General features: G+C 41.2%; 1 protein-coding gene across 3 annotated transcripts in view; it reads left to right on the forward strand.

Annotated features, from left to right (window-relative positions):
• Positions 1-24158, forward strand: part of col16a1 (collagen, type XVI, alpha 1) — a 61307-nt gene that overhangs the window by 22372 nt on the left and 14777 nt on the right. Inside the window, exons 8-43 of one of the 3 annotated variants that reach the window (XM_041053127.1) lie at positions 2310-2378; positions 6352-6384; positions 9313-9348; positions 9447-9488; positions 9861-9893; positions 10052-10096; positions 10573-10611; positions 10776-10838; positions 11802-11846; positions 11943-12038; positions 12431-12469; positions 13426-13470; positions 13592-13627; positions 13726-13848; positions 14541-14576; positions 15019-15054; positions 15307-15432; positions 15743-15787; positions 16152-16187; positions 16278-16331; positions 16590-16640; positions 16729-16872; positions 17978-18013; positions 18834-18941; positions 19230-19352; positions 19446-19499; positions 19606-19647; positions 20038-20073; positions 20155-20208; positions 20331-20399; positions 20489-20542; positions 21044-21070; positions 22016-22072; positions 22396-22449; positions 22602-22673; positions 23489-23542. In XM_041053127.1, the coding sequence (XP_040909061.1) occupies positions 2310-2378; positions 6352-6384; positions 9313-9348; positions 9447-9488; positions 9861-9893; positions 10052-10096; positions 10573-10611; positions 10776-10838; positions 11802-11846; positions 11943-12038; positions 12431-12469; positions 13426-13470; positions 13592-13627; positions 13726-13848; positions 14541-14576; positions 15019-15054; positions 15307-15432; positions 15743-15787; positions 16152-16187; positions 16278-16331; positions 16590-16640; positions 16729-16872; positions 17978-18013; positions 18834-18941; positions 19230-19352; positions 19446-19499; positions 19606-19647; positions 20038-20073; positions 20155-20208; positions 20331-20399; positions 20489-20542; positions 21044-21070; positions 22016-22072; positions 22396-22449; positions 22602-22673; positions 23489-23542 (2112 nt within the window). The remainder of the gene's footprint in view (positions 1-2309; positions 2379-6351; positions 6385-9312; positions 9349-9446; positions 9489-9860; positions 9894-10051; positions 10097-10572; positions 10612-10775; positions 10839-11801; positions 11847-11942; positions 12039-12430; positions 12470-13425; positions 13471-13591; positions 13628-13725; positions 13849-14540; positions 14577-15018; positions 15055-15306; positions 15433-15742; positions 15788-16151; positions 16188-16277; positions 16332-16589; positions 16641-16728; positions 16873-17977; positions 18014-18833; positions 18942-19229; positions 19353-19445; positions 19500-19605; positions 19648-20037; positions 20074-20154; positions 20209-20330; positions 20400-20488; positions 20543-21043; positions 21071-22015; positions 22073-22395; positions 22450-22601; positions 22674-23488; positions 23543-24158) is intronic. The other 2 variants (XM_041053129.1, XM_041053128.1) reach the window with 2 other exon arrangements.

Raw genomic sequence — 24158 nt, forward strand, 5'->3', positions numbered from 1 at the left:
CAACCTTTCTCTTGCTACCTTCATCTGTATTTTTGTTCAGTCGTCGTTTCCGGGCTTCCAACAAAAGCCTTATCAAAATTGGAAACAGATTCACTGGACGTAAATACAACAGTGTATTTCTGTTCGACAGGCAAAAACAGAGCGAGTGATTGTTCAGGTATGGAAAGAATTGCAAACAGCCAGTTCTTGGGTTTATTTTTAAGCTGAAGGTATTTTTGTGCTCAGCCAACTTTTTGTCAGAATTCTCCAGGGTGTATGTGCTCGCATGTTTATGTGTGCACATGCATGCGTGTTATTTTCATCCAAATTTTATGTGAGGGATACAAATAGGGTGAGAAGCTCCTTCTGAAGTCTGAAAGCGTACAGTCCTCTGGAGGAAGGATGTAATGCTCTAAAATTTTTCTCTTCTCCTTTGCTTAAGGCATGTGTGTTGCAGGTCTCCCTCCAAGCTACGTTTAAATTTGAAATGAAGAGTGGGGGAGCATGCTTGCACACCGAATTGCATGTTCCTGTACCCATGATGGCTGCAGCTTCTTAAAACACAGCAAAATGAGACAAACCGCTAGTTGTCATTAGCTTTGACATTGTGGTGTGCACAGAACTTTACATGGTTTTAGGAACATGCCGTGTACTGTTAGAGATTGGATTTTAGGGATAATAGATTTCTGTCATATTTCACTAGATTGTTTATCTCTGTTCAATGTGTCCTTGTTGTAGATGTTATTGTTGTAAATTTTATGTATTCAAATTAAAAGCCTGACTGAAACATCTCAGCAACTACTGTTTGAAACTGAAATTTGGATGAATGAAAATTAGATTTACTACAGATATTCTTGCCATCTCAGGATGAAGTATAGCAGCTTTGGTGAACCTATCACTTTTAATTTAGCACCATCATCAGGTCAAAATTGTGTCCAGTTTGTTAATTTGTGCATTACTGTGGTTTATGACCAAATATCTATATAACTAATGTTACAGCTAGCAAACTAGCAGATGTTAGCATGTTAACACAGACTAAGATGGTGAACATAAACATTATACCCACAAAACACCTGCATGTTAGCATGCTGGTGTTTGCATTTAGCTCAAAGCACTACTTCCAGTATGATGGTTGACTTTTGGGGCCCTATTTCAATCAGGCAAGTGCAATGACAAGCGGAAAGTGGTACGGACTGTGTGAGCGTCCCCCAAGCACACCTGCTATTTTGGGTCATCTAAGTGCAGCAGTACAAAATGCCAAAGGGCTGGCTGAGGTGGAATGTAAATCGGAGGGAGTGATGATTAATAAAATCACACTTTTCCAGTCACAGGCAAAAAGACTGTGGCAGCTCGACAAGTGGAAAGAAGCTTCATCCAGGAAATCACATTGTTGTTTGGATGGTGCAGAGTGGCAGGGTCTGAACACACAGCCCCTCAGATCTGTAGCCAGAGTCAGGTGGTGTGGATTTAATAAATCCTGTAAAATGTTGATGAAGCTGTTTATATCTCACATCAGAAATGGTCACATCATGTGACACAGCAGCATTTGCACCACAATGCATTTCAAGAATAAAAGGCTGAAATGCAAATTTTGCTTAAAAGGAAGTCTGAAAAAAGGCATTGACAGACAAGATTGATGAGCTGCTGCAATCCAACATCTCCAGAATATCATGTCATAACAAACCAACCTGATGTGTGTAGTATTGTATGAGATTACATTATTGCAACCTGGTGTCATTTGCACCTGATTTAATGAAGATAAACACAGTAGACAGCCGTTCATAATGGCTCTGCACTCTGGAGTCGCACCTCTCAAGTCAGAGGCTGCAGATTTATCAGAGTATGTGTCCTGCTGCCTTCAGATGGCTTCAGAGATTTAATGAACTGAAGGCGAAGCTTTTCATACAGTATAAAGCAGCTGTGGACAGCAGAAACTGAGTCACTCATTCTTACACTTATTACTCGTTAATAGATAATTGCAGACTGATTTACCAATGTTCCCACATCAAACCCAATAAACTTTATTTTTTTATGAATATTTGAATGCCTCTGCTTTCTGTGGAGTGATTACGCAGCACAAATATTAGCATATACAATATCTATGTCAAAATATAAGGTAAGTATTTTACTTCTGTTCTCGAGTTCAGTCCCCTGCGGTCTGCCACATGACAAGTTAGGTCAACCAGCAACAAGGGACAAAATGCAGAGGAGGGTTTTTTTTTGTCAAATTGTCACATCCTGCCCAGAGCAGAATCATAGGATTCAGGTTGGAAATCACCAAGGTGGTCGTTTACCCTGTCTTAAATTATCTGTCTGTCGCATGCTTGCAGTGCCCTCCTGATGCTCCCAAGAGCCGTCGCGCTGCTGAGAATGACCTGTTGGAAAACACATTTAATCAGGTAAATGACAGACCCACCAACACATGAACACAAAGGAGTAAATTTCTTCTTTCTTACAGCTTAAAAACAGTAAAAAAATGTATGTGTGTGCATTGCATGTTTCACATATTGTCTCTGCCATCATGAATTATCACAACACATGCCTTCCATCAGGCACAGACATAACACACACAGGAACAGACGCACAATTGGCTTCAAACTGTTTTGTTTTTGAGACAGTTTGAGTTGTCTGATTTATCCCAAATGTTGGTATAAGTTGTTGTTCACCCTTGATACTCTGCTGTGGAAAACATGTTTCCTATGCTGCTGCAGTCTTTAGCACTTCTGAGTTTAAGAGTTTTATATGACTTCACTTCAGTTCAGTCTGCTGGTAGCAATCATTCAAAGTGTCCAGTATCGAGTGCTTGACAAATAGAACCTTATGCAACACATGGGAGCAGTTTTTCCACAAATTTCCATGGTGTTTTTTTTATGGTTGCTTCAGTGCCGCCTGATACATGAAGTTCTTCCAGTATAACGTAAAGGCAATTTATTTTTGTTTCCACACTGGCGTGTTTCATCATTCATATTAATGGGACCTATATCCAATTATCTATTCATTAGGGCCTATTGTTTCTCTTGTGGAGTGCTGGTGTTAACTTAGAGCTCTGGCAGACTTCAGGACACAGTAATCAATCCCATAGATGGTTCCAGCCAGGCACAGTTACAATAACTCAGGAATGCCTTCTTCTCTGTGTTTCTTTCTTTCTCACCTGTCACTCTCTCTCTCTCTCTCTCTCTCTCTCTCTCTCTCTCTCTCTCTCTCTCTCTCTCTCTCTCCTCCTCCTCCTGTGCTATCAGTTACTGCAGACTGACTGTTTTAATATGGGTTTTAAGATGTTTGGTGTCATATGGAATCATGTTTTAGGCCTTGTAACATCACCAGCTTCTCTGTTCTTACTATACCGCACATGTGTAACTGAACATGAATGCAGCTGGTCCTCATTTCACAGTTTTCTACCCATTTGACCCTCTTTCTCTGTTTCTTTCTTTTACACACACACTTGCACATACATGAACATACGTGCACAGAGTAATTTGACGACTTTCTATATTACCTCTGTGTTGTATACATTAAAACAATGATGAAATCCAGAATTGCAGGCCAGATGTTACTGAGCCGTAGCCTGCCTGAGTGACAGTGCATTAAGCTCAGTGTATGTGGCATATCAGGTCTGCTTTATATCAAAAGAGTGATGTACACTGTTGCATTATGGCCAATGTGGGCTGTAGAGCAATGTGGGTTATAGAGTGAGCACGGGGTAAATTGGGGTCAGTTATTGACGCACCAGTTCTGAGCAATATTCAAAGCAATATTCTTCTTTTCCTCTGCTATTCCTCTCTGCAACATAGTTTCCCCATTTTTTCCCCTTAATTAGCCTTGAAGTGGAACATACAATTTACACATGAAAGTCAGTTTACAGGTCTTGGGGAGTGCTACTGAATATGTGAAAAAAAAAGTTTTATAAAGTCTTTTGTGGCTACAAGGAGAAGTGCACAAAGTCTGACACTGCCTTAGGTGATGTCACTTTAATCAGCGTCGATTGGGACTGAAGACTAAAAGTCTGAAAATGAACAAAATCTGTTGGTGTGGCATTGAAAATACATGAGTTTACCAGACCTTTGTATCCTGCTCTTCGTCTCTGCTTGAGGCCAAAGCAGCTTTAGGCTATATTTGCCACTACTATCACACCCGAATCTACAACTGAACTGTCGGCGGACATGTTGCATTATGGGCAATGTCGGCAGCAGGTTTTGACAAGGAAAGAAGAAGATTGCAAGGAAGAAGGCAGAATGTCTGGTGCTGTTGCATCAATATTGATTTTTTTTTTTTTTTTTTTTAAGGGTCCATCTTAAATCCGAGGGTTTTATAGGAGTGCAATGCTAAATTGGTGGCGTACTCTTCTAAAGCAACAGTTTGAAATTTTGGGAAATACAGTTTTTCATTATTTACCCCCAATCAATAACACTGTTGTGTCTGTATTGTGAATAGGAGGCTGTTGCCTACAGTCAGCTTAGCACAAAGACTTGAAATGGGGAAATAGTTAGCCTGGCTCTGTTTGAGGTAAAACAGGTTGTGGTTATATGGAGGGTTATGTGTCAGTCTTTCTGTTGGCTGGATACAGTAACCTCTTGGAGTCTCTTGGAGGCTGGTTGCCTTGCAATTACACAAATGAGATGTGTGTTCATTAGTTATCTGTAGAAGTGTGGTTTGTTGAATTGTGTTACCTTTAGACAGTGCCAGGCCAGCTGTTTCCCCACTTCCAGTCTAAGCTAAGCTGACCGGCTGCTGGCTGTGGCCTCATATTTAACAGACAGACTGATAGTGGCATCAGTCTTCTTCTCATCTAACACTCAGTGAGAAAGCAAATGAACATTATTTCCCAAAATTTTTGAACTGTTGCTCTGTTTGGAAGAAATCACTCATTCCACAGTCTGACTGTATCACATTTATATTCTGTCTCATCTCGTTCCAACTCTTCATTGAAGCTATGTGATGCATACAGCTGAGTGAAATACTCAACCCAAGAGTCAGCTAAGATGTTATTTATGTTTGCACCATTTCATCTAACTGAATTATTCTAGATGCCTAGTTCATCATTTTCTACACATTTTCCCAAAATTCAGCCTGACACAAATGGTATCTGTGGAAACTTTGGGATCTCCACTAGAATTTAAAAATGAAGTTCTGTTAGCTTGAATGAAGTTTGGTTGCACAGCAGCACGTTGGTGAATTTCAGGAGTTTTATTTGTTTTACCTGGCATACAGTGTTAAACCCCATGTTTTGGTAAGGTTAAACAACCTGTCTTTGCAACCACTAGTAGAATCAGGTTCGTTGCAGAGGTGTGCGTGTGTGTGTGTGTACCAGTGCTCGTGTCCATGTTTGGGTCACAGCAGTTGCTGCCTTCCTGAGGTGTGACAAATCTCACCCACACTGTTTCTTATCTTTCAACACTGTAAACCTCTTTTTTTTCTCTCTTGCTTTCAACCCAGCTCTCAACTGAAAGGTCATCTTGTTCTCAGAAGGCGCAAAGAATTCTTTGTGTCTTGTTGCAGTGTGTTTCTACTTGACTTTTTATGATGAAGTCCAACACCAGACGTAAACTTGAACAAATTGTTTCCGTTCAGCTTTCCAATCCTTCCTCCATCTTTTTTGCTGTTGACTCTTTTCCTCTCTGATTTGTAACTCTGTGCACAGCTGGGTCCATCTCTTCACTTGCCTCCGGGCTCATGAGGTATAACACTTCTCTTCCCTTCTCTACTCATCCCCTTTCATCTATGTTTTTCACTTAGAATAAAGAATTACTGTTAATGACCTGCGTGTGAAAACACGATGGCCTGCATTTCTCCGTTCTTTGTGTATCTGATGCAATGAATTGTAATGGCAACAAGGTTTAAAAGGATGCACAGCACATGCAACAGGAAAACAACAGCTTCCCCATACTAAAGATGTCATATGACATTGATATTATGGAGACAGATGCAATTTGTGCCATTTCGGGGTACATCTCTAAGAAACTCGATTACTATGAACTGCCACAGAACTGCCGCTGACTGGCAATGAGAAGTATATGCTCAAAGGCTTGAGTTTTTCAAAAAAGTAGATTAATTTTGTGAGCAAGAAGTAGGACTGAAACAAGAAGTGGGTTACAGTGCTGCCAACATGTATAAAACCAGCCTAAATAATATTTCTGTGAATGTCCTTCAAAGCTATTGGATTCAGCTTCTCTTAATATTAGCTGAGACAGTCTTGGCCATGAAACTGTCAGTATTAGTGTCTAAACATAGACAGAAACCAGTTGTGGACCAATGTGAAGCCAAAAGTGGAAGTAATATTGAGGTCATGTTCAGATATGATATGAAAAAAACAAATGACATTTTCTTTCTGTCTCTCACTTTTCTTTGTTCTTCTCTTTTTTCTTTCTACCACAGGGGATTTTTGCATCTAAGGATGTGGCGGAGAAAGTAAGCCTCACAATTCACACCCACACATTTGATTTTACAGTATTGAATTTCTAATGGGACTTGTGGGACGGCACAGTAAGTTGGACCACAAAAGTTGTTTCAAAGCACGAAAGTCCTGGGCTTAGAAAGTGAAGTTTCCATGTTCTCCAGACTCTAGTTTCCAGTGTGAATGAACTGGCGACCAGTCCATTGCTTTCACTTCTTTCAACCCAGTGCATCCTGTAGTAGAGTCCAGGATTAGCAAGCATATATACACACACATATAACACATGAGCATGTATGTGCACCTTTATGTTGTGTTTGTGTTGTGCATTGAGTTGGAAAAAGAAATAGTCTATCTCTATTTCTTCCTCCCTCCCACATACGTACCCAGCCTGCTGACTGACTGAGGGCTGATTTACACCTCATTATGCGCTGAGTCTCAGTTGGGAGTTGCTGCTGCCTATTAATTTTGTCATTCACCTGCAATAGGCATGTTCTGTTCACAAATAGAATACAAAACTCCAGACGCTTCATTATGTTGCTCCTGTGTGTGCTTACTAATGCAGCTGGCTGCATCCCCTGACTTCCTCAATGTAGGTTATTACCTGGGTTGGAGCATTCAGCTTACCCTTCCACTGGGGGCATACACTTGCAAAGAACAAAGAGTGACTTTTTCTTCTGTGCCATGAATTTAATTTGGTCAAATTACACAAGCGACATTTTATTTTTTTTATTTTTTTATTTTTTGGCACAGTAAAGCATAATACCCATAGGACTCCATTGATAATTCAATCTGATATTATGCACTGCAACACCAATACTGACAATTATGCAAAGGCAGGCCCATGTATTAATATTATGGTAATAAATGATCTGAATAAGGGGTAGATTTGGCTTCTGCTGCACAATCCTAAAGCTCAGTCAGAAATCAATTTTCATCACAGTGTTCAGGTCATGCTGCTTCAGCTATTTCTCTATAGTTTGTTCCGGCTACATCAGTGGCTTTTTGGTTCTGTGAGTCAAAAGGCTCAGCTCCACCAATCAGCGGGACTCTATTAGCACAAAAGGCTATTCCAAAAATAAAATCCCAGCGTCTGCTTCCTTCCTTCCTTTGCCATTAGATCATGCATCACAAAAAGTTTTCTTGCATTTGAGAAAGTGGCATCAATTCTACACTGATTTTGAGAATTACAACCCATGAGATTGTGAATTTATGTTTATGCTGAAATTAGATTTTCATTAGTGTTTGCCAGGTCTTGCCCTTGTTCTGTCAAGACCTGGCAAATAGAAAGACAATGCCAAAAATTGAGCCCAGCGGGATGTTTAATACCAAAAAGCAAGCCTCGCTGACAGGATGTTGGCGCCAGAATTTCAGCCTGTCTTTTGAGATGCTTAAGCAAATAAATGAGCATAGGTGTTGGCATGCATAATGTAGAATAAGAGCCTGTGTTTTGGAGCGTTGGATGGAAAAAAGTGAGCCTACTTACAGTATTTGGATGTTCAGTACTTAATTCTGACACTACTAACTAGGATACTTGTGCCAAAATTTGAAACTTTTAGTGGGATGCCAATTAGAAAAACTGATAAACTTAAAGCTGCACTATTCAGTATTTCTAACACCAAACAATGTCCCTTACCTCTGCAGGGTGTTCAAACATTTAGTGACTAGCTGATTAACATAGCAGAACATTTAGAAGCTAAAGAACTTACAGCTTGTTACGCTGCCCCCAAGTGGCTCAAAAATAAGAAATTAATGCAGTTTTAAGATACGAATGCTAAAACCAAATGGACTGTATTAAACTGATAAAACTTTGAAATGAACATTTGCACCAGCATGTTTCATTCTCTGGAGTTTATGCATTGCACTGCCAAAACCCAAGCTCATGTAAGACAGGGATTTAATATGCATAAAGAGATCTTACATATATGAGACCTTAACTTATTGCTACAAGTTATCTGTGCACGAAAGCATTTTATTGTGAAAAACAAAGTACATCGATGTACTACTAAATACAACCAAAACAAAATGTAAATAATAATAATAATAATAATAAATAATAAATGTAAATAACCTAACCAGTGTTTTTGATGGCAAAAGATTGAATTAATCTTAATTAATTGAGAGTAATAATGACAGCAAAGTGGGCCTACCTAATTACAGTGATATTTTAGTGCCATTTCACAATGCACTTACAAGATGAACAACAAAAGCAAGGCTTCTGCGGTTAAGTGGAGCTATAGGAGGAGTTGACTCAGCCTAGAGACGAGCTCGGAAACAATGACTCGTCATTGCAGCTGCTCGAGCCAGCCATTGATAGATATGTAGCTCGTAAGGGGGGGGTTACACGTGGTCTCTGTGCTGTTACTCGCCCTCTGTCGTCGTCTCTGCAAGCTCATAGTCGCAGCTTCAATATATGCAAGCTTCCTGGTGTGTGAAAGCAAGGCTCCCAGAAACACCGGGTGGGGGATTCGACTTTAATTACTCGCTTCTGCTAAAAATGCCTCAGTTATTTATAATGGTTATCCTTATTTGGTGTGTGTGTGTGTGTGTGTGTGTGTGCCCTCCTGTGAGGAGCAGCTGGTCTACCCACTCCTGTGCTGTGGGAATCAGACATTCCTATTGATCTCCATCTCCCATGGGAGATGTGTGTGTGTGTGTGTGTGTGTGTGTGTGTGTGTGTGTGTGTGTGTGTGTGTGTGTGTGTGTGTGTGTGTGTGTGTGTGTGTGCCCACTTGCCCACCTTTCATCCATTTTAACACACACTGTAGGCGCACAGGGATTCAGCACAGTTTGGTTTTGTGTAACAGTGCCACCACCTGGTGCCTACAGAAACTACAAGACATTTACTTCTTCATAAACTTCCTTTGATTCAGACACACAACTTTTTCAGTGAATATTAAACACAGAATAATAATAATTCTTTCTTTTTCTGTGTCTGTCTGTAGTGTGCTGGTTGTTTATTCCTGAGTAGGGAAGAAAATGTAAGGATCATTGATCTTTACTTTCACTTCTTTCCATTAGAAAATGACAGAAGTGTAACACTGCAGAATGTGTAACTGTGGGTTTGTGTGTGTTGCAGGTAGTAAACCCTCTTGGGCTGAAAGGGGAAAAAGGTGACCGGGTGAGTATGAAGCACATGTACAGAATATATTTACAGACACACAAATCTGTGCATGACTGTGTGTGTGTGTGTGTGTGTGTGTGTGTGTGTGTGTGTGTGTGTGTGTGTGTGTGTGTGTGATAAGACTAATATCAACGGAATGTATGATGTCTTCGCATGTGCCCAGACATGCCTAGCACTGAGCACTAATACCTAGCATTATACACACACAGTCAGACACAGACTCACACGGTTTGATGCTGCTGTAGTCCAGTACAGACTGATGCTGGCTGTGGACCAATCCACCACTGATATGCATTCTTCAGTACTCACTTTTATTCTGTTCCTCACCCACAAGCCATTATTCTTCTGTTCTGCCTCTCTCCATCTTAGGGTGATGACTGTTCTGGCACCCATTCAGGTCCAGTAAGTAACTTTCCTATTGCTCCTCACTCTCGCACCGTGCCTTGTTTTGCAGAAAAGCATTGTCTCATTATTTGGCATTCAACGCAGTATGAGCCTGAAGTTTTTTGCCAAAAAGTGGTCTGTGATAATACATGCCAACCAAGTGTCTCTAACCTCAGTGCACAGAGGGACCCAAGGGGCAGAAGGGAGAGAAAGGCGAGCTGGTGAGTGCCAGTCTTCTGCCATGGGTTACTGCACCGCATCCCGCTGCCTCCCAACCCTGCTAACCCTTCAGCTGTTTAGTTTGATCTTAATTCAAAACATCCAGTCTCACTATTAATTATGCAGTGGGAATGAGTGTGTCCTTTCCTTTGTGTGTGTTTTTTACTGGGGAGTCATTGTGAGTGCATGGATGTCTTTGTGACTTCACGTGTCTCTGTATCTATGTTTGATGCATCTGACTCTTGTATATGAATCTGTATGTACCACAGATTATTGTAGGCATAATATAAATGCATGTCTGTTTCCCAGGTTGTGTGTGTGTCTGTGTGTGTGCGAGTGGAGCATATGGGTCCTCCTGGTAGTCCTGGGTTGCTGACTGGTCACTGTGTTGTTTCCTGTGCTCCAGTGGTGTGTGTATGATGTCTCTTTAGAGCCAGGTCATTGATCTGGACCTTGTCTCCATTCCTTCTCTCCACAGGCGACGCCCGGCAACTGGGGCGAAGCAGCTGGGTACAAGGTGAAAGGTTTAAGAAACTTTTGGTGATGAATAATGAAGATATGACCTTCTAATGATCATCTAATTAATTCCTAACCCTGTATTATATTCACGTTCCTCTCTCTTTCTCTCTCTCTGGGTCCGCTTCTCTCTGTTTCTCACCTTTTTTCTTGGGCCCTGTCTAGGGAGAAAAAGGTCAGAAGGGAGAGGTCGGTCCACAGGGTCTCACAGGCACTCCAGGGAAGGACGTAGGTGTTTTCTCTTTAGTTTTTTTTTTCTTTTGCTCTCTTTTATTTTGTCTTACTGAGTTTCTGTCATTTGAATCACTGAAATTTGTTTATTTCAGGCAAGGGTAAGTTACAGTTACACAGTTAGCTTTGAATATATGTTTTCACTACAACAAATGCTAAAGTGAACTCTCACAAACTCACCAATGCATCAACACACACACACATCCGCTTACACCGACACTTTTATCATAAGGCTAAGAGCGGATATTCAGTAAACTTATATGGTATTACTCTTTAAGCTCGGACTCCCATTGATATCTGTTCTCCCCCCTCCTCTCTCCCATGGCGTTAAGTCGGCCTGTTAATGCCTGTTAGATTAGGCTAGAGCAACAAAGCTTGCACAATCAATGCTGCCTCATTGACTGTGCTGTTCGTCTTTCACACAGGCAGGCGCCTATTCAGGAAGACTTAAACCTTTTAATCTTCCCTGTTCAGCGTAGTGATCCTGTAGACGCATGAAAAGTTTTGAGGAACAAATTACAACGTGTGTGTGCGCTCTGAGATATTCCCCTGGTTTTCGGCATCAGACGCACTCACATTTAGCTGTTCACCACGCTAAGTGCTTGTCGTGGACAGATGGATTTGGTGGAGAATAGATTTTCTTAAGCCTCCCATCCATCTGACATTGTGAATATGAATGTGCTTGTTGATGTGACTTGAATCGGGCAGGCAGAAAATATTGCATATGCACCACTGAAGATAATACATCTTACAGACTCTGCAATTCTCCCTCTTTCTATTTCCAATTGGAAAATGACAAACAAATAAGGGGAATCAACAAGTGTCGTTGACAATTTATGAAGACGTTTGAGATTTGAGGTTTTCTGCACAGCTTGCGCAATCATTCTGGTCTGACACTGATGATGTCACTGACCCATACTGATGCTGTCAGTTTCCTCTCTGTCTGTCACCATTTCCCAGGGTCGAGCAGGGTCCATCTGTGTAGTTGGCCCCAAGGGACAGAAGGTCTGTATGCATTAAGTCAGAGAGTTTCTACCATCAACCAGTCTGTCACACACGTTCAGTTCAGTTTAATAGATCTGTGTTGAACTTGTTTTCCAGGGTACCCCAGGTATGGTGGGTCCTGAAGGGTTGGCTGGGGAGCCTGGGAAGCCAGGACCTCCAGGCCCGGCAGGAGCTGTAAAGCCCGGCCCACCAGTAAGTGTGCTTTTTTTTAAATTAAAGATGCCTGAAAGACAAAAAAAGTCTCTCTCTCTCTCTCTCTCTCTCTCTCTCTCTCTCTCTATATATATATATATATATATATATATATATATATATATATATATATATATATATATATATATATATATATATATATATATGCGCATTCTTGGATGGTGTCCTTTCATTATCTTTATGTCCTCACATTCCCCTTAGAGATGGTCTGAGTTTGACCAAAAGTAGTTTTATTTGATAATGCTCTCAGAAGTCCAGGACAGGACTTGGCAGGACTCCTTCCTTGCAGCTTTCATTATCCTTGTCAAAAGCCTAAAAGCATCTTAAGAAAGTCATTTGAAAAGAGTCCTGTACTTTGTTTTTCTTGTCAGGGCCCTCCAGGTCCACCGGGTGGTGCAAAAGGAGACAAGGTAGGTTTGCCCTTTTGGCCTATTTCCTGGCATGGCATGAGAAAGGCTAATGACAGCCAAGGTTAATCTGTACCCTAAGGGGTACTTTTGCAGTTGACAGGGACTGCATGGAACTAACTCAAAAAACAAGAATTTGAATTTAAAAAATATTTTCACATATTAAGTTAAGGAGGAATACAAACAGACAAACTGGTGATGTTAATGAGTCAGCTCTAACACGTTAACACCACATGTTGCAATTTAGAGTGATTGAAAACTAGTTAGCACGTGAGCAGCTGAAATAGCTAGCAAAAAGACAAACGTTGAAATTTTTAGGTAAGAGTGTACATAGGTGGTTGAGATAGCAGCAGCTAAAAGTCATAAAGGAGCACTTAAAATTGTCAGCTAAAAGTGAGGAATAAATGGTTGGAATTGTTAATTATCCAAAAGCAAAAAGTCAGAGAGTTTCTGCCATCAGCCAACTGAATGGTTGAATAGTTAACCAACCTAGCAAAAAGTATTGAATAACCAGTTTAAATAGTTTGTATTGTTTTAATTTTTTGCTAAAAGTACTTAATAAACTGTAGAAATACTGGTACTTAACTAGAATAATGTATTAACAGTTGAAATACTGGTACTTAGTGTAAAAGTGACCCTGCTATATACTGACATTTCAGCTGTGCAATATGAAATACTGTAACTGTAATTGTAGCCACTTTTATGTAGTTAATACTATTAACTAACAATAGCATATTATTGGAATGGAATGGGGCTACTCCTTATCGTGCAAGTTATATTAACATCATAACTGCATGATCTTCTGTGGATTCAGAAATTCTTGCCATCCCTAGGCGAGCAAAATCCAAAACAACATACAGTGTTAAGCAAGTTAAAAACAAAAAATGCTTTTTTGAGGGTGGTTTTCAGGGCAGCTGTGACATTATTCTTATGACACTTGCAGTGATTTGTGTTAACAGGGAGACATAGGACCTCCAGGAGAAGATGGATTGCCAGGAGATCCAGTAAGAGACTCTTTTAAACATTGATTGGTATTCAGTAATATATGCATGAGTTTCCAGTAGACAGTGTTTTAACTGTGAGCTGACACATCAGTGTTTGACTGGGATTCTGCTGTTGTCATAGGGACCAAGAGGACCAGCAGGGTCTAAAGGAGAGAAGGTATAATACACCGTAAACATTCTCATTAAACTCTTTATTTGCATATCTGTGTGCTCTCTTGCCAACATATTGTGAGTTTGACTTGTTTTCAACTTCAGGGAGACCCGTGTGAAGTGTGCCCTGTGCTGCCTGCAGACATGGGCAACACAGTCGCTCTGCAAGGGAAGCCTGGCCCTAAAGGAGAGCCTGGATTACCCGGGACAGGAGAGAGAGGACTGCCTGTAAGTACAACAGTTTGACCCTAATGTCGAATTGTAATGTATTCTGAACCTGTTCTGAATGTTCAGTTTAACATTTTCACAGTCTAGTTACATGTTTTATTTGGGAGATGTAGACACAGTCTGAACTGTAGCTGACGACTGAACCTTGAGGACTTGTTTGATAGCGCATATATTTTATTTTTCTTATCATTCTGAGGGAATGTATGGCGTTTATTTCTACCTTGGGGTTATAGTCGCCCTTGTAATTCTCACCGTGTTGCAGCAGCTCAAGGAGAGCAAGCGTGATATGCCGTCAAAATTTAATTCTCCAAGGCAAAGGTCATTTTTTTGTAATGTAATCTTAACGTGTCTCTCTCTCTCTCTCTGGTGAGTCAGGCCTCAACATACTGCACATTGTGTTTCTCTTTCTTTTCATTCTGCATCTTCCCACTTACCCCAGCAGGTGAAATGGGGAATTATTTATGGGGGGAAAAGAATATAAATCTAGAGCCTTATGAGATTCTCTGTGCAACGATTTCCAATAGTGCCAGCATCCATCTGTCATACCTGGTTAGAGCAGAAGGGGAAGAGGATAGAGCAGCAGAGAGGGAGAGTGATATACGACCTTACTCTAACAAAGCTGAACTAACAACACTCTTACTTCTGGCTCATCCCTACTCCTCTCTTCTCTTTTCTTCCTCTGTCTTTACCAGGGGTCTCAAGGTGCAGATGGCAAGCCGGGACAGAAGGTATAGAGTTCCCCCTCATTCATTTACAGCGTATGGTTCATTCATATTCTGTGGAAGCGTGACCTATACACACTCATCTGCATTCCTACACATTCAGATATGCTAACATCAGCAGTGCAGAAGTCTCTTCTTTCCGAAATCAGATGCAAGCAAGCTACCTGAACTGAACTCCACAAAACACAGTCACACACACACTCTCTGCATTCCTACACATTCCTACCTTATGTATATACCGTATGTCTATACCCACATGTTCACACACCCAACCCCATCCACCCATTTACACATTGCTGATATATTCTTACATTTGCCTAATTGCGATCACCAGTATTCTCTCAACGTCATGTAAGGACACGACATCTCAAAGCAAACATGGTCGTAAGGGTGAGCTGGGACTAATTTGCTGTCCTGAATGTCTGTGTGTTTTTGTATGTGTTGACAGGGAGAACCAGGATCAGGTGGCGCCAAAGGAGAAAAGGTCAGCTTGGTGTCTTTATTAAGCCTGAGGTTAAACAATTTTGTTGTTTGGACTACCTTATTTAGCTGTCAGTTAGATAGACTAGCCTAATTAGTTAACAGACAGTAGTGGCTGTCTGGGAACATCAGAACATTAGTGACCCTGTTAATTTAGTTTGTTTTTCCTTGACTGACACGTCATTTGTGAGTCCTGATATGGATCATTCTTATGAGACAAAATTAACCCCCCCTCTGATCTGTCCATGTGCTTTAGGGAGAGCCATGTTCTGTGTGCCCCACTCTTGGAGAGTTACCCCCTAACCTCATACCCGGTGTGACCCAAACCTTGCAGTTGAAGGGAGAGAAGGGAGAGCCGGGGATTGGACTGAAAGGAGAGCAAGTAAGTCTTTTCTAGTCAGAAATAATGTGATTGTAGTGCTGAATAAAAAGCAGAGCATTTAGAAATACTCATAAACACAAGCAAGGTGAAAACAATAACAGTCTTATCGCCTTATTCTTGGAGAACTTTGGTCTTGCTGAAAGGAAACAGTGATATATAACACACAAGTTAGAAGAAGACTGGTAACTGTTTTGCTTGACTTTTTTGTCTATTTCTGATTTTGCTTTTGTCAGTGTGCTTGCTTGCATGTGTGAGCAATGATAAGCACCTTCATCAAAATGATATATCGTCCACTTTTTCTGCTGCACAGGGGGAGCCAGGAAAGGAAGGATCACCTGGCCTCAAAGGAGAGAATGTAAGACACAAAAAAAAAAAAACCAGGATTGAGTGTAGGTGACCTCAATAGCAGACTAGGCTTACATGAGGGGAATTCACTCAGTAAGTTACGGAGCGGTTCTTAATAGACTTCATGAGGAAGATAATCACAGCGGTGTGCTAATTTTAGGGCCCAAAACTGTCTGCCATAGGGATTTTACTCAGCGGGGAACTTATTAGTGAAAAGCTTAGGTAGTGAAAAACCCAAATCATTTGACATGGGTGCCTGTAGGGTGCAGCTTACTATGAAATTTGAATTACCAATTTAAAAGACGCATCCTTTTTTATCAATTTGTGAAATTCAGAAACTGAAGTGATGTTTTTTTTTTCCTTCTTGTCTGCAGGGTATTGCAGGCAGCAAAGGAGCTGATGGTAAGCCGGTAAGTTCAGATTCAGTTCTTTGAAATAGGATTTCTCACTTCACATCCTGATTCAGTGATGTTGTGAAAAGAAATGTGTCCATATGACAGGGAAAACCTGGACCACGGGGACCCAGTGGCAAGGATGGACAGAAAGGCGCAAAGGTAGGAGAATAGTGCACAGAGTGCAATGTTGGACTTGACACCTGGACTCTAGCTTTTTTCCTCAGTGTTTTCGAAGTAAGAAAAGTACAGTTTTGTTCTTTTTGTAGTCAAGGTTGTTCTGTTTTTTTGAGGAGCAGCACCTTCCTTCTGGAGATGTTGAACATTTTCCATGCATTACTTTTGTTTAATGAAAACCGCCTATATGTGCATATTCCTTCTCATTCTATGTTACTTTAATATTATATTTATCGTTGACAGGGACAGCAAGGCCTGCCCGGTCTTGGTCCTCCCGGTCCAAAGGGTGCGAAGGTAAGCGCAAACATATGTTTTGCTTTTTGCATCCTTTTGCTTTGGTTGTCAAGCAAACTGACCTTCCTGTCTTCCTGCCCTTTTCTAGGGCGAGTGTGGTCTGTGCCAGCCATCCGAGGTAGGAAGTGGACCCTCCGGTATCAAAATGCTTGAGGGAACAAGAGGCAAGCCAGGCGAACAGGGCCCTCCTGGGCCACCTGGACCTCCAGGTCTCGGAGCTGATGGCAAACAGGTACAATTGGTCTTTAAGGAAAAGATAGTTATCATAAGAATATCTTGGAATTTCAATTAATCCTGAAGTACACAGACAGCTTTTTGAAATGAGGAACTTGATTTTTCTTAGATTGTTTGCATCATTGAAAGCACAGAGAAAAAGACAGTACGAACTGTCTGGTGAGAAAAGGTCTGGGTCTCACCAGACCTTCTTGGTCCTTCCTATAGAGGGCAGCATGTTGCCCCTAAACTCAGGAGCAAAAGAACCACAAAGACGATTCAACTGCTTAAACGAACATGACAGTATTTAGGTTCTTATGTTTGTGATTCTTATTTTGCACTGATAACTCACTTTCTGTTGAAGTTTATTACATTATTAACTTTATGTCTGATCCTACTGAATGGTTTAAGTCATATACTGAATACATTGTCAACATTTGTTTTATTGTGCATTATGTTATTACATATTACAGTATGTTATTGGGCTTTCATTCTTTATTATACTCATTACGGTTCATTTGCTATGTAAACCCTGATTTAAACAGTACATCTGGACTGAATGAACATGGGACAGTTCATTCAGTCTGCCCAAGAGCAAATAAAGATCTAAAGACCTACACAGTATACACCATTACATCCATTACTGAATTATCTGTATTCATCACAATTAGTGAGTTAGAAATCACATTATACAAATTCCACAAAACCAATGTAGCTTCTTTCAGTCCTATTTTGTTGCCACAACAAAGCAGATTAATCAGCATCCGGATGAGTGAAAAGTTTTAGATGCTGAAAGATTTCACCCTAAGGGCAAATCAACTGATGATGATTGTTGTACAAATAGGATATGCAGGGATTCGCCTCTCACCGCAGAATTATGACTAAGTGTAATGAATCTCTGCTGGCTTCTGTCAGCCCTCCCAATTACATGGTCTGTGCCTCTGTGGTTAGCTTTATGTCAATAGTTATTTTACCTGAATGGGAAGAGGCTTGCACTGTACTTGCAGGTGACTGCACATGTGTGTGGCACACAGAGTGTAGCGGTGTGTGTCTATGTGTGTGTATGCCCGCACTTGTGTGCACATAACTGTGTGTATTTATACTGTATATCACTTTCTACACAGGGCCCGCCAGGTCTTGCTGGTACAAAAGGAGAAAAGGTAAATTTCCTGTTAAAGTCTCTCACAGTCTCTGTTTTACATAACCCACTGGATAACCTGGAGGAATGACACTGTTTGGAGTCGCTGGTGCCCTTTAGTGACAGTTAGACTTTCTTAACTAATCTGACATCTACTGGGACCAAGGATGTCCACAGGAAAATTACTCATATGGGTAATTTTCAAGGGAGCTCAGTGAGTCCACTTTATTTCACCAAGTGTGTCCATTTTAGAAATTTTGCATCACTTTATCTAACAACAAAAAAAAAACTGGGAAATAAATTTGGTGTCAACAAAGGGTTTCTTAAATTACTTTGAAGTGTTTTCATAGAAATGGAGTTCATGCTTGGGAATCAGACAGTTACTGGATTACTGAGGCTGACATTATTATCCATTGTAGAGTTATATACATCTGATAAAGATATATCAACTAATATTTTTTGTAAACATATAACACATAAGCTCAGGTCAGCCAGTTATATTGGCTTCGGTGATGCGTTGTCAACCAGGCCAATATTGCTTGCTCAATCGAGTAAGCAGTTTTAAATCATACATTGTTTACATCCACGTTTGCTCGATAGCTTGCTTTTTGTTTGTTTGCATATTTGTTACTGCCACCAATTGTCTGTAAGGTTCATACCATGAAATCAACAGCAGGGTTGTGTATTGTATCGCTGATGCAAACAATACAAACAAAACAGAAACCGACTTGGAAAGCATTGGTCCCTATTACAAAAACTCCATCAGGTAGTTTTTATGTTAGCATTGTGGCATAGAGGTAATTGTCTGGCTTTTTTTTTCCACTGTATTTCAATTTTACCAGGGTGAACAAGGACTCCAAGGAGATAATGGGCTGGATGGAGCTCCTGGAGCCCCAGGACTGCCTGGAGAGCCTGGTCGGGATGGACTAATGGGCTTGAAGGGAGAGAAGGTACAGACCATCTTTGCTTTCATTTGCATCTTGTCTCTGTTTTTTTTTTAATTAGTGGCAGTGTAAAAAGTAGCAATCATGTTTGCTGCACAATCCTAATCCCTTTCCAGAGACCATATCTGATAGAAGTCTAGTTGGGTCCATCCACTGCGGAGGCCTAAATTCAGGTGATACCTTAGATACCACTGGTCACACGTTTGGACCAATGATGGTTTCCAGTGGTTAAAAATGAACACTCGCTGGCTAAATGGGAGTTAAATTGTTCCAAAATGTGTTTTATTTTGCCAGGGTGATGCCTGTACCAGCTGTCCTTCTCTGGGCACTACAGTGGGTGATGGTGTAGCTGTTCCAGGCCTCAAAGGAGAGAGAGGAGACCCTGGTCCCCCAGGAGAAGGGAAGCCTGGCAAAAATGTGAGGAGAATTGTGTATTTATTTATTTATTCATTTACTTCTGGCTCTCTATACTTTGAGAGTTGCTGATGATCATGTCAATTTTTTTCCCAGGGAAAACCAGGCTTACCAGGTGTGCAGGGGCCTGCTGGTCCCAAAGGAAGCAAGGTATGAATGTCCATCTATTATATTATCATGTTTATAAATACCTGTGGAGGACTGTGTCTATTCATGTCTCAGTGTTAGATTCTAATTTGTTGTGTGCCCCCTGTAGGGAGATGCTGGAGTTGCAGGAGTTGGCCTTCCAGGACCTCAAGTAAGGCTGACATGTCTTTAAAAAAACACATCTGGGTCAATAAAGGAGTTGAAATGCTGACTGTTTATGCAGCTCTGGCATAGACAAAAGACACACAGCTCCTTGATGGATGCAGCCCAGCTGTGATCTCACTAATGAACACCATATTCTCCTATGATATCAGTTTTCCTGCCTCCCAGATCTAACAATAAAGTCACAAGGCTGTAAATAACCATCCAAAAGTAATCCTCTCTCAGATCCTTTGATTCACCCTGGAATCTTGACTTGGGGGAACCACTCCTTCTTTGCTAGTCCACTGTAAAACATCCTCACTGCAAACTCCACTCTTTGTTTCCTCCCCAAACCATCTAAACCTCCTTTTTTGTTTTGTCTTTTTCATTCATGTCATAGGGTGAAGAGGGACCAAGAGGGCTGCCAGGACTTGCTGTAAGTTTAACTCATATTTCCAAAGTCCTACAGTGTAACACTACTTATTTGTAATTTGGTCTAAATTTGTGTTTTGTACAGGGACCTCCTGGAGCCAGAGGATCGCCTGGCCCTATTGGCCCTGCAGGAGAAAAGGTAGCATAAAATGGAGTTGTGGAAAATCAGCCTATGGTTGCAATATGCAATCTAATGAACCCCCTTTCTGTTTGATGCAGTGAAACTTTCAGACTTACACAGTAGGTGTTTCTTGTTCATAGGGCTCAAGAGGAGGTGTCGGGCTTCCAGGGCCACAGGGGCCAATGGGCATTGGAGTAGCAGGGCCCCCAGTAGGACATAAATGCATCTTTTTGCATGTGCAAATGATGTCATGCTCTTACACTGTCAAACACTTTCCTATTTACTCTTTGACCCACAGGGTAAAGATGGAGCCCCTGGCTCTAAAGGACTACCAGGAGCTGATGGCAGACCTGTGAGTTGTCTTGTTCCTTTATTGTCTAAAGTGTGTATTCCATTTGCATGTTTTCGTACAAGTGCATCGGCAGTTTAAGGAGATGTTAGAGAAATTTAAGTAGCAAACTTGAGTTGTTGCCTCTGTGTTAGTGTCAGTTCAGAGTTTTAATTTTCTTTGAGCTTCTTTGTCTTTGACTTAGGCATCATTTGTAACCAAGGATGTCTGCCTCAATCCATAATAGAGGCAATGTCTACTCCCATCTCATTCTCTGTCCCCTGATCTACACTCATCTCATTGCCCTGTGGGCTTTCTTCTGGAACAACAAAGCAAGAGTAACTAGGTGTTTGTGTGTGTGTGTGTGTGTGTGTGTGTGTGTGTGTGTGTGTGTGTGTGTGTGTGTGTGTGTGTGTGTGTGTGTGTGTGTGTGTGTGTGTGTGTGTGTGTGTGTGTGTGTGTGTGTGTGTGTGTGTGTGTGTGTGTGTGTGTGTGTGCGCATTTGTGCTGTCTCTTCTCTTGCAGGGACTTGACGGAGCTAAGGGGGACAAGGTAAGTCTACCGTTTTGTTTGGATGAAGGAATCTGGAGGGGGTTGAATATAAGGGGGTGGAACAGATGGTAATCACAAGAGATGGTTAACAGCCCCTCCTTCGCCTCACGCACACACACACACGTGCTGGCACACAGATGCACACACCGGCCTCGGGGTACAGATAGAGTAGCAACGGAGGTGACAAGTGTACTGTTGCTGGCAGACAAGAGGAGTTTCAGGGCCTTAAGAGAGAGTGTGTGTGAGACTATTAATTACCGCATTCATCAGAGCCACCAGTCCAGACTGTCAATGAGAGGGTGGGAGAGATGAAGAAGTGGTGGAGGCAGTGCTTAAGGGTCGGGAGGGGTGTATGATGTGGGACAGGAGCCTTTGTGAAGGCTGAGTTAAAAGGAAGAATAAAGTTTAAAAAAAGAAAGAAGTTGAGAAAATGAGCAAAATAGGCAACAATTAGAGAACCTTCGGAGCTCCGGGTATTCTGGGAGAGCTCATATATACTGTAAAAACCCGATTTGCATGTTAGAGGAAAGCAGTGAGAGCAGGTGTGTAATTGTAGATATTATGTGGGCTCCTCTTGTTACAGGTTTTAAATGAATTACACCTTTTTTTTGCATCATAGTACCATACATTCATTGTTTTCTTGCTCTACATTGAGGCTTCAGGGACAATTTCATGTAATTCAGCGCATGATGTTCATAAAGTGCTATAAAAGACATTCACAGCATTCCACCCCCGCAGTTACGATGGTCTTTTTGATGGATAAGATTTCAAGGTTTCGCGCAACTGAACAAAAGAGTCCTGAAAGCTAAGATTTCTGACTTTCTTATAGTGCCAAGAGTAGTTTTAATGTTGAATGAGGACTCAGTTTTGCAGCCTTTGCTTAAAATTGTGCAAAGAGTTTCGTGTTAGCTTTTTTATGGGTCTTTTCTTTGATGTATATTTCAGGGTGAACCTGGAGAGTGCAACTGCATAATGCCAGTGCACCCGAACATAGGCGGGCCTGTGAGTACACACTTGGACACATACACACTGGAAAAAAAAATATGTAAACATACAGTTGGTTTAATCTACAGAACTGTTGCCTCACAGCAGTGGTCTGAATACAAATTGATTTTTTTAATTGCAACTCAAGGTTTTATTATGACTCCCCACCCCAGGAGGCATATTGTGAAAAACTTATGCTTATACTTGGTTATTTCCCCTCTGCATCTCTCTGTGTTTTGACATTTCTTTTATTATTCTTAACTTCACACTGTGCACCTTCTGTGTATTCTGTTCGTGAAAGAATCGGCGCTGCTCTGATTTTGACTGCTTTTGCCTTCCAGGGAGCTCCAGGAACTCCAGGAACTCCAATGAACATGTGGCAGCCCGGGCCTCAGGTCTGATCTGTCAGCCACCAGTCCTGCCTGATAACTCAGGCTTTGTTTGAAAGCTTTATTTATCACCTTACCTTGCAAAGTTTGTTTTAAAAAAATCACAGAGCTCTTCATTTGTGTGGTGCCATTTGTGATCATGTGTTTGTATGTTTCAGGGCCCACCAGGACCTCCTGGCCCCCCTGGCCCACCTGGGCCTCAGGGTGTTACTGGAATCCAAGGGCCTCAGGTAACAGAAAGAAGTTAGTGGGATGGTGGGCGGGGGGGTGGGGGCTCTCTTCAGTTCAATTCAGCAGCTGGTCCATCAGCCTGAATTGAACACGCTACTTATGAAACAGGCTTCCAGCTTGGGCATCTGGGGTACATGAACAAGGCTTTGACATGCTTTGCATCTTCAGGGGTCCATGACATGCATGTAGGAAATGGACTGACATTCTATACAATGTGTGTGCACAGGAGCTGATTTTAAAGTAGGCAAAGATAATTAGGATCAAATGAAAAAAATGCACTAACTAATTTGGTGCTTCAAGCTTTAACCCACGTGGGAAGCAACTGAGCAAGCTTCAGGAATGTCTGTGAAGACATGAACAGTTATTTGGAGGTCTGGTTTTAAATTTGAAAGTTTAAAAAAATTGATGCATTGTTTTATCCAAGGTACATGTTTGATGAATCTGTGAAGTTTGTAGTGCAAGCAGACCTTCAAATAAAGTGTTGCTCTGCTACAGGAGTCAAAGGAGTAAGAAAGACTATATGTGGTGATGGTAACTAAACGGAAGAGGTCATGTCTTTGACAAGGGGGCATTTGTAATATTTGCTGAATGCAAAATAGTATTGAATGCAAATATTTTGGATTTTTTTGTATTTATATTTCTAAATACAATCAGATTTAGAGATTTTTAAAGTTTCATAAGACATGGCAGGAGAGGGTACAGATTTGACCATTTTGACCCTGACGCTTTGACTCTGCCTTGAGCATTGGTGGAGATGGGAGTGGCTAGCCCTTGATTGGCAACAGAGAAGTTCAACCTCAGTTCCTTCTTTCAGGGCATCCCCGGAAACGACGGGCTACCGGGGAAACCGGGTTTGCCTGGATACAGCGTAAGTAAAATTAGAGAGAAAAGGAGGAGAGGCGGCTCTTATCTACTGATTGGGGCCTGATCTGGGGCCTCATGTAGAAATGATGCAAAAGCTGAAACTGTTATTTATTCAAGAAAAAAAACGGAAAAAAAACGAAGGTCCTGTTCTTCCATGCGTATTTGATTTGAGAAATTTAAGGTCAGATATTATTCATTTAAAGGAACAAATTAAGCAAAACAAAGATATAATTTGTTACAAAATTTGTCACGTTATTTTACTTTGTAAATCTGATCACAGTTCCATTTAATAAAAATTATAGTTGTGTTAACTTTTTCTGATTTTAAAATGATTTTATTTTATCATTGTTTCTTTACACACCCCCATGCCTCAAAAATGAGAATAGTTAACTCTGCTAAATAATACATATTGAGCAGAGGTGCTGCTCTTGTGCCGTTAAATGAGGCTGCCGATGTGAGACTTCGGACAGAGTAAGTTTGGTTTGTGTTGCCCAACATCAAAAAAGGGTATGTTCATATTTATTCATGGATAACTGGGGGAGTGGACATAAGGCTGGTGCTTATGCCTGCATATTTCATGATGACTGAGATCTATAACATGAAACATGCAGGAATGCAGG

This window comes from Toxotes jaculatrix, chromosome 13 (genome assembly GCF_017976425.1).
Source record: "Toxotes jaculatrix isolate fToxJac2 chromosome 13, fToxJac2.pri, whole genome shotgun sequence".
Taxonomy (NCBI): Eukaryota; Metazoa; Chordata; class Actinopteri; family Toxotidae; genus Toxotes; species Toxotes jaculatrix.